General features: G+C 39.4%; 1 protein-coding gene across 7 annotated transcripts in view; it reads left to right on the forward strand.

Annotated features, from left to right (window-relative positions):
* The window catches only part of zmp:0000001200 (dedicator of cytokinesis protein 9), a 115,513-nt gene that overhangs the window by 40,182 nt on the left and 61,995 nt on the right, over positions 1–13,336 (forward strand). For all 7 annotated transcript variants that reach the window (XM_048192705.1, XM_048192703.1, XM_048192704.1 and 4 more), the window contains exon 2: positions 1,137–1,253. In XM_048192705.1, the coding sequence (XP_048048662.1) occupies positions 1,137–1,253 (117 nt within the window). The remainder of the gene's footprint in view (positions 1–1,136; positions 1,254–13,336) is intronic.

The following is a 13,336-nucleotide window of genomic DNA, read 5'->3' on the forward strand; positions in this document are numbered from 1 at the left end:
TTACCTAAATGTTGCCACAGGCTTAGTCTGGATTAGTCTGAGTTTGAGAATCTTGATTTGTATGCTCATGACACACACACACACACACACACACACACACACTGGCAGGATTGAAGTGGTTGATGGTGATTTTATATGGTGTGTGGAGGCTTTGATGTTGTACAGAAGTGAAGCTGGTGCTCGTTGTGTTTGTGTGAAATTCTGCCCTTTCATTGGTCTATCCAGTTATGATATCATCAACAAAACAACTCTGTCTCCATGGAGACCTGCATCTGAGGTCATTTTACCAATATCACTCCCAGATGTGTGAGTGGACTGTGTTATCTCACTTAGTCTTACACACACTCCCAGATTCCTCCTATATAATATCAGTGGAAACATATTACCGAGATCCTCGTCCAAAATTCTCATATTCTTCAGAGATCACCAATTTATTATTTTACAGAACGAAATGAGAAAAAAGGGAGGATGTTATCACTGCACAATAGAGCATAACATTGATTCCCTGCTATTTCAGTTTTGGTTTTGATCAGTATTTTTCTCATTTATTAAAGATTCAAATCCGTGAATTGAATCAAACCTTACAAACTTTGATTTTAAATTAAAAATAGGTGTTTGAGAAAATATGAACTACTACCATCAAATACAAAATGACATATATGTAGAAAGACCAACTAGACCAACAAGGGTGGTTCGGGCTGTGATTTCTCTTCCCATCGTAACAGCGACTACTCTGATTGGTGGAGCTGTCTTCAGGATTATGGGTAGTGTAGTTATTCATGGGAATTTCAATTTCAATTTACATTTAAACTGATTTCATCACTTAATAACCTCAGAGTTCATTTGTTATCGTAAAAACTCCTTTTATCTCTTAAAAAAAAATCAGTGGGATTTGAAGTTCCTGAACTCAACTCTTACTGGAGCAAAGGGAGCTTGACTTTTCAGACAATGTTTCCATTGAACACCATTGACTCTGTTAAAACGGTCACAATGGCGTATCATGAGGTGTCCTGCTCATTGGAATAATATTTCTTTATGGGACTTTATGGATCAACCCTTGCCTCATTTGATTGTGCTAATTCAGTTTTTATTCACTTTGTCTGCCCCTGGAATATGAAATGTGTGTGTGTTTTCAGGTGAAGCCGCGTGTGGTGGAGCCTCTGGACTATGAGAGTGTGCTGGTGCAGAGGAAGACTCAGATCCTCAGTGATGGACTCAGGGACATGCTGCAGTTTCCTCTGGAGGATTTCCAGGTGAGAATCTTTTACTGTGGGATCCTGCCTGACCTTAGACGCTACACAACATCTGAAGAGTGGTGGGTCACTGCACACACCCTTTTCTGTTTTAATAAGCATTTATTGGCAGGAACAATATACTGGTGAAAGGTCTGAATCTGCAAGACTGGTCTAGCTGGTCTTTTCTGTGGATTTATCCAGTATTAACATGGTGGCATGTGTTAACCTGTTAGTGACACTTGTTAATCATAAGCTGATAGCTCAAGGGAGAGATACAGGCATTTTTCCTACATTTGACAAACTCTTTTCATCTAACAGAGCTGCAATCGGATGTTAGGGGCGTCCCACAGGAGCAGTTTAAGTACTTCGGTGATAGAGCAGTGTTGTGATCTCAGATCCTGGGTTATCTCTGGGTCTGTGCACTTTTGTAGCCCAGTTCATTAACCATCATGCTGTCAGAAACCCTGAGGAACTTTTGCTGTCTCATCGAGTGTTTCTCAGAGACATTTCTAGCCTTTCATTAGTACTGAAGTATGCAGGCCCCCGTCAGAAAAACAGTGTTTCCATATTTTGATACTGTTATGGATACAACGTATCTTTGCCAGCAGTACAGGGTCACTCACAGGCATCACGCGCAGTAAAGAGCCGCTTCATTGCTGATAAACTGCAGAAGATTGTTTTCTTTCTTATAAAATAAATATTCCGTTACTATTTTGATTTGAGTTCGTAACCACCATTGACACTGAGTTGGACAAGTCCATCCCCAATAATTAGATTTGGCCAAATGTGTCTGAAGCTACCGCCATAGTGACAACAGACAATCACATTACTTTCTGGTGTTGCATGAACGCAATTGGCTAGTGTCTGACCTGGGGTATTTGCATAAGATGATCTGATTGGCTGACGCCTGTGTTGGCGCTTGAAAATTTGGGAATTTTTAAACTTCTGCCATGAGCAATGCGAGTGAAGGACACAATGGAACCCTAAATTCAGTTCGGCAACGCATGGTCCGAATATTCTAATATTTGGGTCCAGCCCTAGACGTCAACCTTTCAAATAAATGAGAAGCGTTAAGCCCAAAGTATACTTTGGCATACACCCTATACAACAGTATACACCCCGTCCACGTGCAGCCCAAATTTCAAGACCGTGCGGACGGTGCACGTGCGACAGCGCATGCACAAGCAGGACAGAAGAGTCCACTAGGTTGCAATACGCATAGTACAGTGCAGTCATCGAAGAAGTGTGTGTAAAGAGCGATTCAAAAACAAGACGAGTAAACTCAGAAACATAACCTTCTCCATCGTTTTTGATTCTTGTTCTTTTGGTGTGTCTTCTGAATGGTGGATGTGCTATTTTTCTTCTCCGATCCTGCCCAGCGAATGTCCCGTTGATGACACGATGTCTGGTAGAGTATAGAAAAAAATGTACTGCGCATGTGTCGAACTCGGTCATCCAGACGTATCCGTAGTTTAGTATACTTTGAAAGATGCGCGAACACGACTGCGTGCGAGACGCGAGACATGTAAATAAAAGTGAATGTGTGCATTAAAATAAACAAAATAAAATATTTTTTTGTAGTAGTTTAAATTAATTAGGATGAAACCGAATGATGAAACTGAATCAAATAGAATCTCAGAACTTCAGATGGGCAAACCTATTTGACAAATTAATTCAAAAGAGAGATTGCTGGCATCGCACGTTGATAGAAAACTTGCATGACATGATTGCTGAAATATTATCAGGAGAAATGATTCTCAGATTGGTATACACTGCCCTCCAAAAGTTTGGAAACGCCCTAGAAAAGTGGGGTTTTGGACAATATTGGCATGAATCCTTTTTAATTAGTGATAATTTTGCACTGATAAGGGACAACACAAACTACGAAAACATATTTTATTACATAAACAGTTTATACATAGAAAAAAAGTAAATTTTCGATTCATCAAAATATCCAGCATTAGCAGCTATCTGACCTAAACTGGGTTCTGATTGGTTCATTGTATTCTAAACTTAATTATCAATCAATTGTTGAAGCTATTAAGGTGTGCTGACCCAAACATCTTTTACAAACGTGGGCCAAGTTTAAACCAGTAACCAGCATCACAGCTGGCAAAGGGGCATGTCTGACTTTGACATGTATATATTGCCATTATTATGTAATCAAAATGAAAATTATTATTGCTGGTCTTCAGTGATAATGTCAAGTTACTGTAATGTATTTGCACCAAAAAATGAGAAGGATTTATGCTGATATCGTCCAAAACCACACTTTGTTTCCAAACTTTTGGAGGGCAGTGTATGGTAATCTCCACCATCAGACAAGGATTTATCAGTAATATGCAGTATTTCGCTGGGGCTCGTACTGAGGTAAAAAGGGTCTAGTGATGCCCCTGGCGCTTCCCAAATCACATACTTCTACACACTAAAAGAATGTGTGTTTCTGGTGATGGGACAGTAGCTACATTCCTTTTAGTATGCAGTAAGTTTCAAACGTTTAATTAGTATCTTTAGTCTCAAATTCCTCAGGATTTTTCTACAGCTGAAAAAGAGAACCATCATGAAGTCCGTAGCTGCTTCCGAAACCGCATACTTTCTAGTACAGGGGTGCAAAACTCAGGTCATGGAGAGTTCAGTTCCTACCCTGCTCCAACACCACACACACACACACACACACACACACACACACACACACACACACACACACACACACACACACACACACACACACACACACACACACACACCCCACCCCACCCCACCCTGTAGTTTTCATATAAGCCTGAAGGACTTGATTAGCTGGATCAGGTGCGTTTAATTTGGGTTGAACCTGTGGCCCTCCACAAAGAATAAACACTAACAAGAAGTGACAGTCAATAGAACGTTCCATTGCAACACCGGCGCCCAGCAGCAGCCCTGCGTTTCCACCATTTTGGGGTGAAAGCGGTCCACTAGTTTCTATGGCAATATCATTTTTTTTTGCTTTGTTAAAAAAAAAAAAAAAAACGTACATTAAAACTGAAATCAAACCTGAATGATGACAACACAGAATAAATTACTATCACTAGTGATCATCAAATCCTTTTAACAGTTTATTTTGTGTTTAAGTCTTCCACTTTTTTCACAAAACCTTTGCTCTCTAGAAACCCAGTCAGTTTGGGTTAAAATACTTTAAAAGATCTAGTATTTGGATTATAAACACTGAATTAATACCAACATATGAAATTAAATTAAGGACATGTCATGCATTAGAAAAATTGGGAATGTTGGACAATAAATATATGAATATAACAGCTTGATTTTGCAGTGTTGTATGTTAAAGCAAAAATGGGAATTATGTGATAATGGACACAGCAATGCATCATGTATTATAAGATCATTATGTCTGTAGCTTGATCCATTTAAAAGTACAATATATATATATATTTCAATTCTGATCTATATTTTTCACTGCAAACATGATGATCTTAAATGTATTAACTATTAATTTACTATTAAAGGTGCTAAAGAGGATGTTTTGTTTTATACATTTTTGCAATATTACTTGAAACTGTCTTTACTAACTGATAAAAGACTATTTATTAGGTGCACTGAAAGGAATAATATTAATATACATCATCTGTGCACGAGGTAGGGCCTTAAAAACATCAGCCAATCATTTACGCGATCATCGCGTAAACGATTGGCCCTCTGGCTTGTCAATCACTGCCATGACGTTCCTTGTGAGAGACGCGCGGCTGCGCGATCCAGTAACATTCCACACTCCACAGGTGCCGCATGCAATGTTTTTGTCAGGAGACAGGAGTAACAACTGCAGATTATGAGTTACCTGCGGTGAGTCCGACATAATGAATCCACTAAGTGTGTGCCCCCGAACAGTCGACAAGAAGAGACTCTGTCAACCAAATTTGAATAGGTCTGTTGATCACAGAAAATAAAAACACTCCACAGGAAGTGGCAAAGTCATGTTGGACAGATAGTTAACACAGTTGGTAATTATGTTGGGCAGGAAATCCAAACATTCGTCTATCATTCTTTAACTTCAAACATGGCTTATCATTTCAAACATGTAAATAGTAGCCTAACGTTAGACACTTTACATGGCTGCTCACTCTAATGTTAACTTAGATAAATGTGTGCTATTATTAGCCACATATCATGGTATATAGTGTGATATATAAGTGTTCAGGCAAGTGTGGAGGTTAACTTAGGCTACCAGTCAATGAGGAAAGTCTGTGGTTGGGGACAGCGCTACATATACAGCATGGATCTCTGTGCTGTTGGGTATGTGATGATGTATTGATTCATGTAGCATGACTATGTACAAACCCGATTCCAAAATAGTTGGGACACTGTACAAATTGTAAATAAAAAAGGAATGCAATAATTTACAAATCTCAAACTTATATTTTATTCACAATAGAATATAGATAACATATCAAAAGTTGAAAGTGAGACATTTTGAAATGTCATGCCAAATATTGGCTCATTTTGGATTTCATGAGAGCTACACATTCCAAAAAAGTTGGGACAGGTAGCAATAAGAGGCCGGAAAAGTTAAATGTACATATAAGGAACAGCTGGAGGACCAATTTGCAACTTATTAGGTCAATTGGCAACATGATTGGGTATAAAAAGAGCCTCTCAGAGTGGCAGTGTCTCTCAGAAGACAAGATGGGCAGAGGATCACCAATTCCCCCAATGCTGCGGCGAAAAATAGTGGAGCAATATCAGAAAGGAGTTTCTCAGAGAAAAACTGCAAAGAGTTTGAAGTTATCATCATCTACAGTGCATAACATCATCCAAAGATTCAGAGAATCTGGAACAATCTCTGTGCGTAAGGGTCAAGGCCGGAAAACCATACTGGATGCCCGTGATCTTCGGGCCCTTAGACGGCACTGCATCACATACAGGAATGCTACTGTAATGGAAATCACAACATGGGCTCAGGAATACTTCCAGAAAACATTGTCGGTGAACACAATCCACCGTGCCATTCGCCGTTGCCGGCTAAAACTCTATAGGTCAAAAAAGAAGCCATATCTAAACGTGATCCAGAAGCGCAGGCATTTTCTCTGGGCCAAGGCTCATTTAATGGACTGTGGCAAAGTGGAAAACTGTTCTGTGGTCAGACGAATCAAAATTTGAAGTTCTTTTTGGAAAACTGGGACGCCATGTCATCCGGACTAAAGAGGACAAGGACAACCCAAGTTGTTATCAGCGCTCAGTTCAGAAGCCTGCATCTCTGATGGTATGGGGTTGCATGAGTGCGTGTGGCATGGGCAGCTTACACATCTGGAAAGGCACCATCAATGCTGAAAGGTATATCCAAGTTCTAGAACAACATATGCTCCCATCCAGACGTCGTCTCTTTCAGGGAAGACCTTGCATTTTCCAACATGACAATGCCAGACCACATACTGCATCAATTACAACATCATGGCTGCATAGAAGAAGGATCCGGGTACTGAAATGGCCAGCCTGCAGTCCAGATCTTTCACCCATAGAAAACATTTGGCGCATCATAAAGAGGAAGATGCGACAAAGAAGACCTAAGACAATTGAGCAACTAGAAGCCTGTATTAGACAAGAATGGGACAACATTCCTATTCCTAAACTTGAGCAACTTGTCTCCCCAGTCCCCAGACGTTTGCAGACTGTTATAAAAAGAAGAGGGGATGCCACACAGTGGTAAACATGGCCTTGTCCCAACTTTTTTGAGATGTGTTGATGCCATGAAATTTAAAATCAACTTATTTTCCCTTAAAATTATACATTTTCTCAGTTTAAACATTTGATATGTCATCTATGTTGTATTCTGAATAAATTATTGAAATTTGAAACTTCCACATCATTGCATTCTGATTTTATTCACAATTTGTACAGTGTCCAACTTTTTTGGAATCGGGTTTGTACATCGGAAACAGTGAGCGCTCTAGAGGATTTCATTTAACATAGATGTAGTACTGGATTTCAGTCTGTGTGCAGCTGTGAGGGTCAGACAGCTGTTTGCTACACTCTGTTATTGTGTGACAGCCTTGAACCTTTTTTCTGAGAGCCATGACTCCTGCTGTAAAGCGTGATCAAAGAAACAACACCAGACACTGCGGGAGAAAGAGGCTCCGCCGGTCAGGATCTCTGTGGAATGTGTCAGTGTGTCAGGATGGCACAGATCAGGATGGACAGAGCCTTGAGTCATGAGATCTGTGGCTCAGGTCACAGAATCTCATTGTTCACAAGTTGAAGTGTGCCATTTTAATGTTACTTCCTGTCCCAATTCACTAGTCTTTTTGTCCCTTTTGTGACGTACATCCAAGTGAAACAGCTACTGGAAAAAGAGCAAATGTAGGGCAGGACTTGATTTTGTCCATGGGGAACTGATTGGATGTTTGGATGGTTTTGGTTTGCTATTGGTGGATCTCATGTGAGTGACATGTTGCCCCGCCCTCGTAATCAGAGAAGAGAAGAGATGTCACTGAAAGAAGGAGGGGAAATCTGACAATGTAAAATTGGCAATGGCAATTTCTGGCTCAACCAACGCTGTTAGTTTGAGACGGGATGGATAAGGCCAGTATTTGGGAAACCTCTTGGATAAAAGTTATTATTTTTGAAATTCCAATTGGTGCCACTAGTTAATAATGGGCATAACTATACATAACTATGGGTTGCCTTAATAACTAGTTACAGTACTAATCAGGCCTGTAAAATATGGCTGTTTTCAGGTCACCTGACCCTGCTCAGACATGTTTCTTTGGGTGTTGTTTACATAAGACACTTAAGACACAGAATTAAGGCTGCATAATTAATCATATTTTAATCGTGATCACATTCTCAAATAGTTATGCATATTCATCAGCGATATTTGTCCACTGGTTATTTATCCTGAAAACATATTTTTGTTAACACTTTAATTTAAGGTGAAGTAGTTACATGTTACTACATGTACTTGCTATAGTAATAACAGTAAATTCTGCATAATTACAAGTAACTAACCCTAAACCTAACTCTAACATTAACCATAACTCTACAGCAAGTACATATAGTTAATTAATATCACTCAGTAATTATCTGAGTAATTACAATGTAGCTAGGTCACATTAAAATGAAGTGTAACCCCCCCTTTTTTTTTTATTTGGCATTTCTGATCTCCATGCGATATTCTGCTCAAATGGAAGTGTAATACAGCCAGCCAATGTTCTTTCATGAGCCGCTTGTGCTGTTTGCCTCTACTAAATCTGCAACTTCTCAGTGATGAACTGTAATAAATCCAAACATGAAGATCAACTATTTTTTTTGTGATTGTGGTTGCTGAATAATTGAATTGCCTCTGTGCTACAATACAAAGTCTTTTGTTGTTGTTTTTATAGAAAATCTACATCATAAATACAAATCAGGAAACTAGATTAGGTCAAATAAACCCTGCGTGTGAGTTGATGTTTTATTGATTTGTGCTTAAATGAAAGTACAGTAATTCGGATCAAATGTATAAATATGTTTTTAAATGAGAACAACGATTTGAGATTAACTATAATTGCTATTATAATTTTTGAACAAAATATACAGCCCATACAGAATGCTAAAAACTGAGGTCTGTCTGTGCATCTGTCTGTAGCAATACTAAAAAAATATTTAAAAAAAAAATAGTTAGGTAGAGCATGACTAACTTGGCCCATCCCTACCCCAATATAGTGATATTACACACACAGATTTGCCAGGACCAAGACTTTTGGACAGCTGGTGTCAAGAACGGCAGCAAAGAAGCCACTTCTCTCTAAGAAAAACATTAAGGACAGACTGAAATTCTGCAGGAAGTACAAGAATTGAACAGCAGAAAACTGGTGCAAAGTTATTTTCTCTAATGAAGCCCCCTCCAACTCTTTGGGACATTTGGAAAATCGATTGTCTGGAGAACAAAAGGTGAACAATAGTAGCTGCCAGAAATAAAGAATGGTATTAAAATGTCCTGCAAGAGCAACTACTCTCAACAACCCAGGAGCAAATTTGGTGATGCATTTTCCAGCATGTCACAAGGCAAGAGTGATAATGAAGCAGCTCGAAGATCATTACATTGACATTTTGGATCTGTGGCCCATAATCCCATAGAGAACCTGTGGTCAATCCTCAAAAGGCGAGTGGACAAGCAGAAGTCCACAAATTGAGATAAACTCTGAGCACATATAAAGCAAGAATGGATCCATCAGTCAGGATTTGGCCCAGAAGCAGATATCCAGCATGCCAGAGTGAATTACAGAGGTTATGAAGGACAGTGGTCAACCTTTACATATATTGAATGTTTTTGCCTATAAAGGCTAATCATTGTTTTCCAGTATCCCATAGCAGTGCCAGTTCTAGTATACTATAGATGTGAATGAATAATCTACAAATACTGAAGCAGCAACTTGGCGAAACAATTTATGTCACTGGCAGTGCTTTTGAACATGGCTGTATTTTGCTTTAAATTTGGTTTGGATGAATATGCACATATTTAAGTCCATCAAGCTCTTTAACATCTACTATTCTTTAGATTTTTTTTCTTCCATATCTTTCAATTCTTGCTACATGTTCCTCTGCAGACCAGCATGTTTACCATCTTAAAATTCTTGTTGTGGGTGTGTCTCATGTGCTGCTGATCTCTAGTTTGTGATGTGACATCAAACATGCCCCATTCCCATGTGTCCCCTTCTGAACCTGCCTTGAACCTGTGACCTTAGCTTACCAACCTTACCAAGGATTAGTTCACTTCAGAATTAAAATTTCCTGATAATTTACTCATCCCCATGTCATCCAATATGTTCATGTCTTTCTTTCTTCAGTGGAAAAGAAATTAAGGTTTTAAAGGAAAACATTCCAGGATTTTTCTCCATATAGTGGACTTCACTGGGGTTCAACGAGTTGAAGGTCCAAATGTCAGTTTCAGTGCAGCTTCAAAGATCTCTACACGTTCCCAGACGAGGAATAAGGGTCTTAAGCACAATGATCGGCCATTTTATAAAAAAATAATAAAAATTATATACTTTTTAACCACAAATGCTCTGCGATGCGCCATGCATTACGTAATCATGTTGGAAAGGTCATGCGTGACGTAGGCAGAAGTGCCGATCAAGTCAAACGGCCTTTACAAAAAAAGGTAAAACAACGATGTGAGATGATTTTAAAGTTAGAGGAGAAAATGAGATGGAGTTTTTCGCCCTACTGCGATACTTCCGCCTACGTCACACGTGACCTTTACAACGTGATTACGTAATGTGTGGTGCATCGCAGAGCAGTGCAAGACGAGCATTTGTGGTTAAAAAAATAAATAAATAATGACCGATCGTTTCACTAGATAAGTCCCTTATTCCTTGTCTGGGATCATGTAGAGCTCTTTGCACTGAAACTGCATTTCATTTCGAAAGAAGAAAGAAAGACATAAACATCTTGGATGACATGGGGGTGAGTAAATTATCAGAAAATTTTAACTCTGAGGTGAACTAATCCTTTAACCACTGCCTGAATCTCCATGAGCTCTTTCACTCTCACACTGTGTTTGTGTGTGTGGCTCCTTGATGGCTCCAGCAGTGTTCCTCCTCTTCTCACCCCCTGCGATTAGCATCTCTCCAGGAGGAAGTGAGGGCTTCAGGAAAGGAAGTTTGGGAACAGCAGGGCTCTATTGTGTGTTTTTTCTTTGGAATGCTATTAACTATATTTTCCGCTGGTACTGAGACCCACTGACCCTAGTGATGTGGAGAAGCACTTTACTTCTAAAAATAAAACATCAATAGCATTAGTGACAATCATTTATACATTTCATCTCCAATCTCAGTGGACCCTCAGACCTTGTTAAAGTCAGATGCCATGTTTCATTTGGCATGAATGAAAACAAAGGGATAATGTGAAATCGCTGAGGACAAAATGTTTGTTTCTCACCTAATTCGAGCTCTCTGGTTCGCTGTATGCTTGATGTTTATATGTTTAAACCAAGGAGGTCTATAATCCCGGGAGCTTTCCGTTTGCATTCTCATTCATCTCAATTGCATTTGCTTGAATTATTTTGACAGGTGTGACAATCCCTGTATCTGGGTGATTCCATGAGTGGTTTCATCATGGTCACCAGGCTTCCTTATCATTATGCCCTTTAAAAGGAGCCATGTTACCACTCTTCAGCGCTCCTTCTTTTGTTGACCTTGTTTGTTTACTTTGTATTTTGTCTTTGTTACACTTACACTGGAGCCACAGTACATTACAGACCATGCATACACCTTACTCTACATTAGTGATTTTACTGCTGTTCCATTAGCACTCTTTTACTTTATTTTCTTTATTTTGTTAATAAACCTTGAGTTAAATTTGACAACAGTGTGTGTCCCTTCTTTTGTTGCAGCCTTTTGGAGCCATGGGTCGTAAGAAATGGGGGCTCGTCCGGGATCCCATTTGTTATGACCCATGGCTCCAAAATAGGGCTGTGCCGATAATGATATCATATTGAATCACAATAAAATATATGTCGATGACGATGATAAGCTCTAGGCATTTTTACTCGATATGGATTAATATAAGAGCCAATCATACAGCAGAAATATATGACAACAGCCAATCAGCATGCAGCTTTTAACGTTCACATCAAAGAACAAAGTCAATTTCCTACGGCACTTTGCAACGCAAACTCGACACAAGGACGACAAAAATGAGTGGAAGCAGCAACGAAAGTGAAACTAATCTCGAGTTATTATCCAAAAATGATGAAATTGTCAACAAAAAAGCTAGCACAAATTCAGTTAAATGGAAGTGGTTTGGTTATTTGAAAAGCGACCAGGCGCAGATTAAAGCGATCTGTAAAATATGTCGTCGGATGGTGAAAAACAAGACTGGCAACACAACCAACCTATTCCATCACAGTGCTTCCCACACATACCCTGCGTCTCAATCTGCTCCCTAGCTTCCTAAGTCGTGAATCAGTATATCATGTAAATGAATGTGGCCGACTCCCTGATCAGTGCCCTGACTACTGAACTAGGGAGCTGATTGAGACGCACACATTGACTTTACTTGAGCGGGCCGCCCAGGTATATTAATGGCCGCCCAAGTATATTTGGAGACACATTTATGCTTTTATTATTTTTATCCTCTCATACTTTTGTATCCGCCCAAGATAATGAAACCATCCGTGATCGATTAACTAGTGGAAAATCTCCCCTCGCACTACGCGTTTCGTACCTGCTCGTTATGTGTGCGTCAGAACTGTTTACTCCCGCTGACATTCCCACATGCGCTGCAGAGATGTGGATATTTCACAAAGAGCGATGCATGATGCATGTTTAAGGCCAAATGTGTAATCTGTTCTTGTTAATAAACTATACTTTAAAATGTAATTAATAAACCCTCAAATTTTTGTAGCTTCAGTCATATTTGGGATACTCTTTTAAGCTGGCAACATTAACAGTTTATATATCGAAATATATATCGTTATCGATCAATATGGGGAAAAATTATCGAGATTACATTTTTGCCATATCGCCCAGCCCTACTCCAAAAGTGATAACATGGCTCCTTTTAAAGGGCATAATGATAAGGAATCCAGGTGACAATAATGAAACCACTCATGGAATCACCCATCATCCAGATACGGGGGAGTCATACACTGGATCGTCACACAGGGTACACATATTTTTGAAAGGGCGTCAATAGGGAAAGATGCTTTTTGCAGTCAAATGGTATCGTCAATAAAACATCTACAAACAGGGGCTCATTGATGACCAGCCAAAGCACTTTCAGGCTCTTATTGGCTGGCAGGATGGAGACTATCTGTCTATAAGAGCTGAAGCTGGCAGTCTGAGTCCTGCTGATCTGGCAGACATGAGTCAGGCTGGGGAGTTTTGCTGTGAAACTGTGGTCAAGCTGTGATTGTCCAGTTCTGTTTCTCTTACGAGAAAACTCTCCCTGCATTGTATGAAAATTGTATTCTTGTTATTTTTTGTATGTACCAAATTTAATTTTGTGATTCTTGTTAATTTTTTAGATAAGATTAGCTAATTGAAGGTGTAGTTCATCCAAAAAATGAAAATGTCCCTCATGTTGTTTCAAACCTGTGTGATTCTCTTTCTTCTGTGGAACATAAAAAAGCA

Source organism: Megalobrama amblycephala, linkage group LG6 (assembly GCF_018812025.1).
Source record: "Megalobrama amblycephala isolate DHTTF-2021 linkage group LG6, ASM1881202v1, whole genome shotgun sequence".
Lineage (NCBI taxonomy): Eukaryota > Metazoa > Chordata > Actinopteri > Cypriniformes > Xenocyprididae > Megalobrama > Megalobrama amblycephala.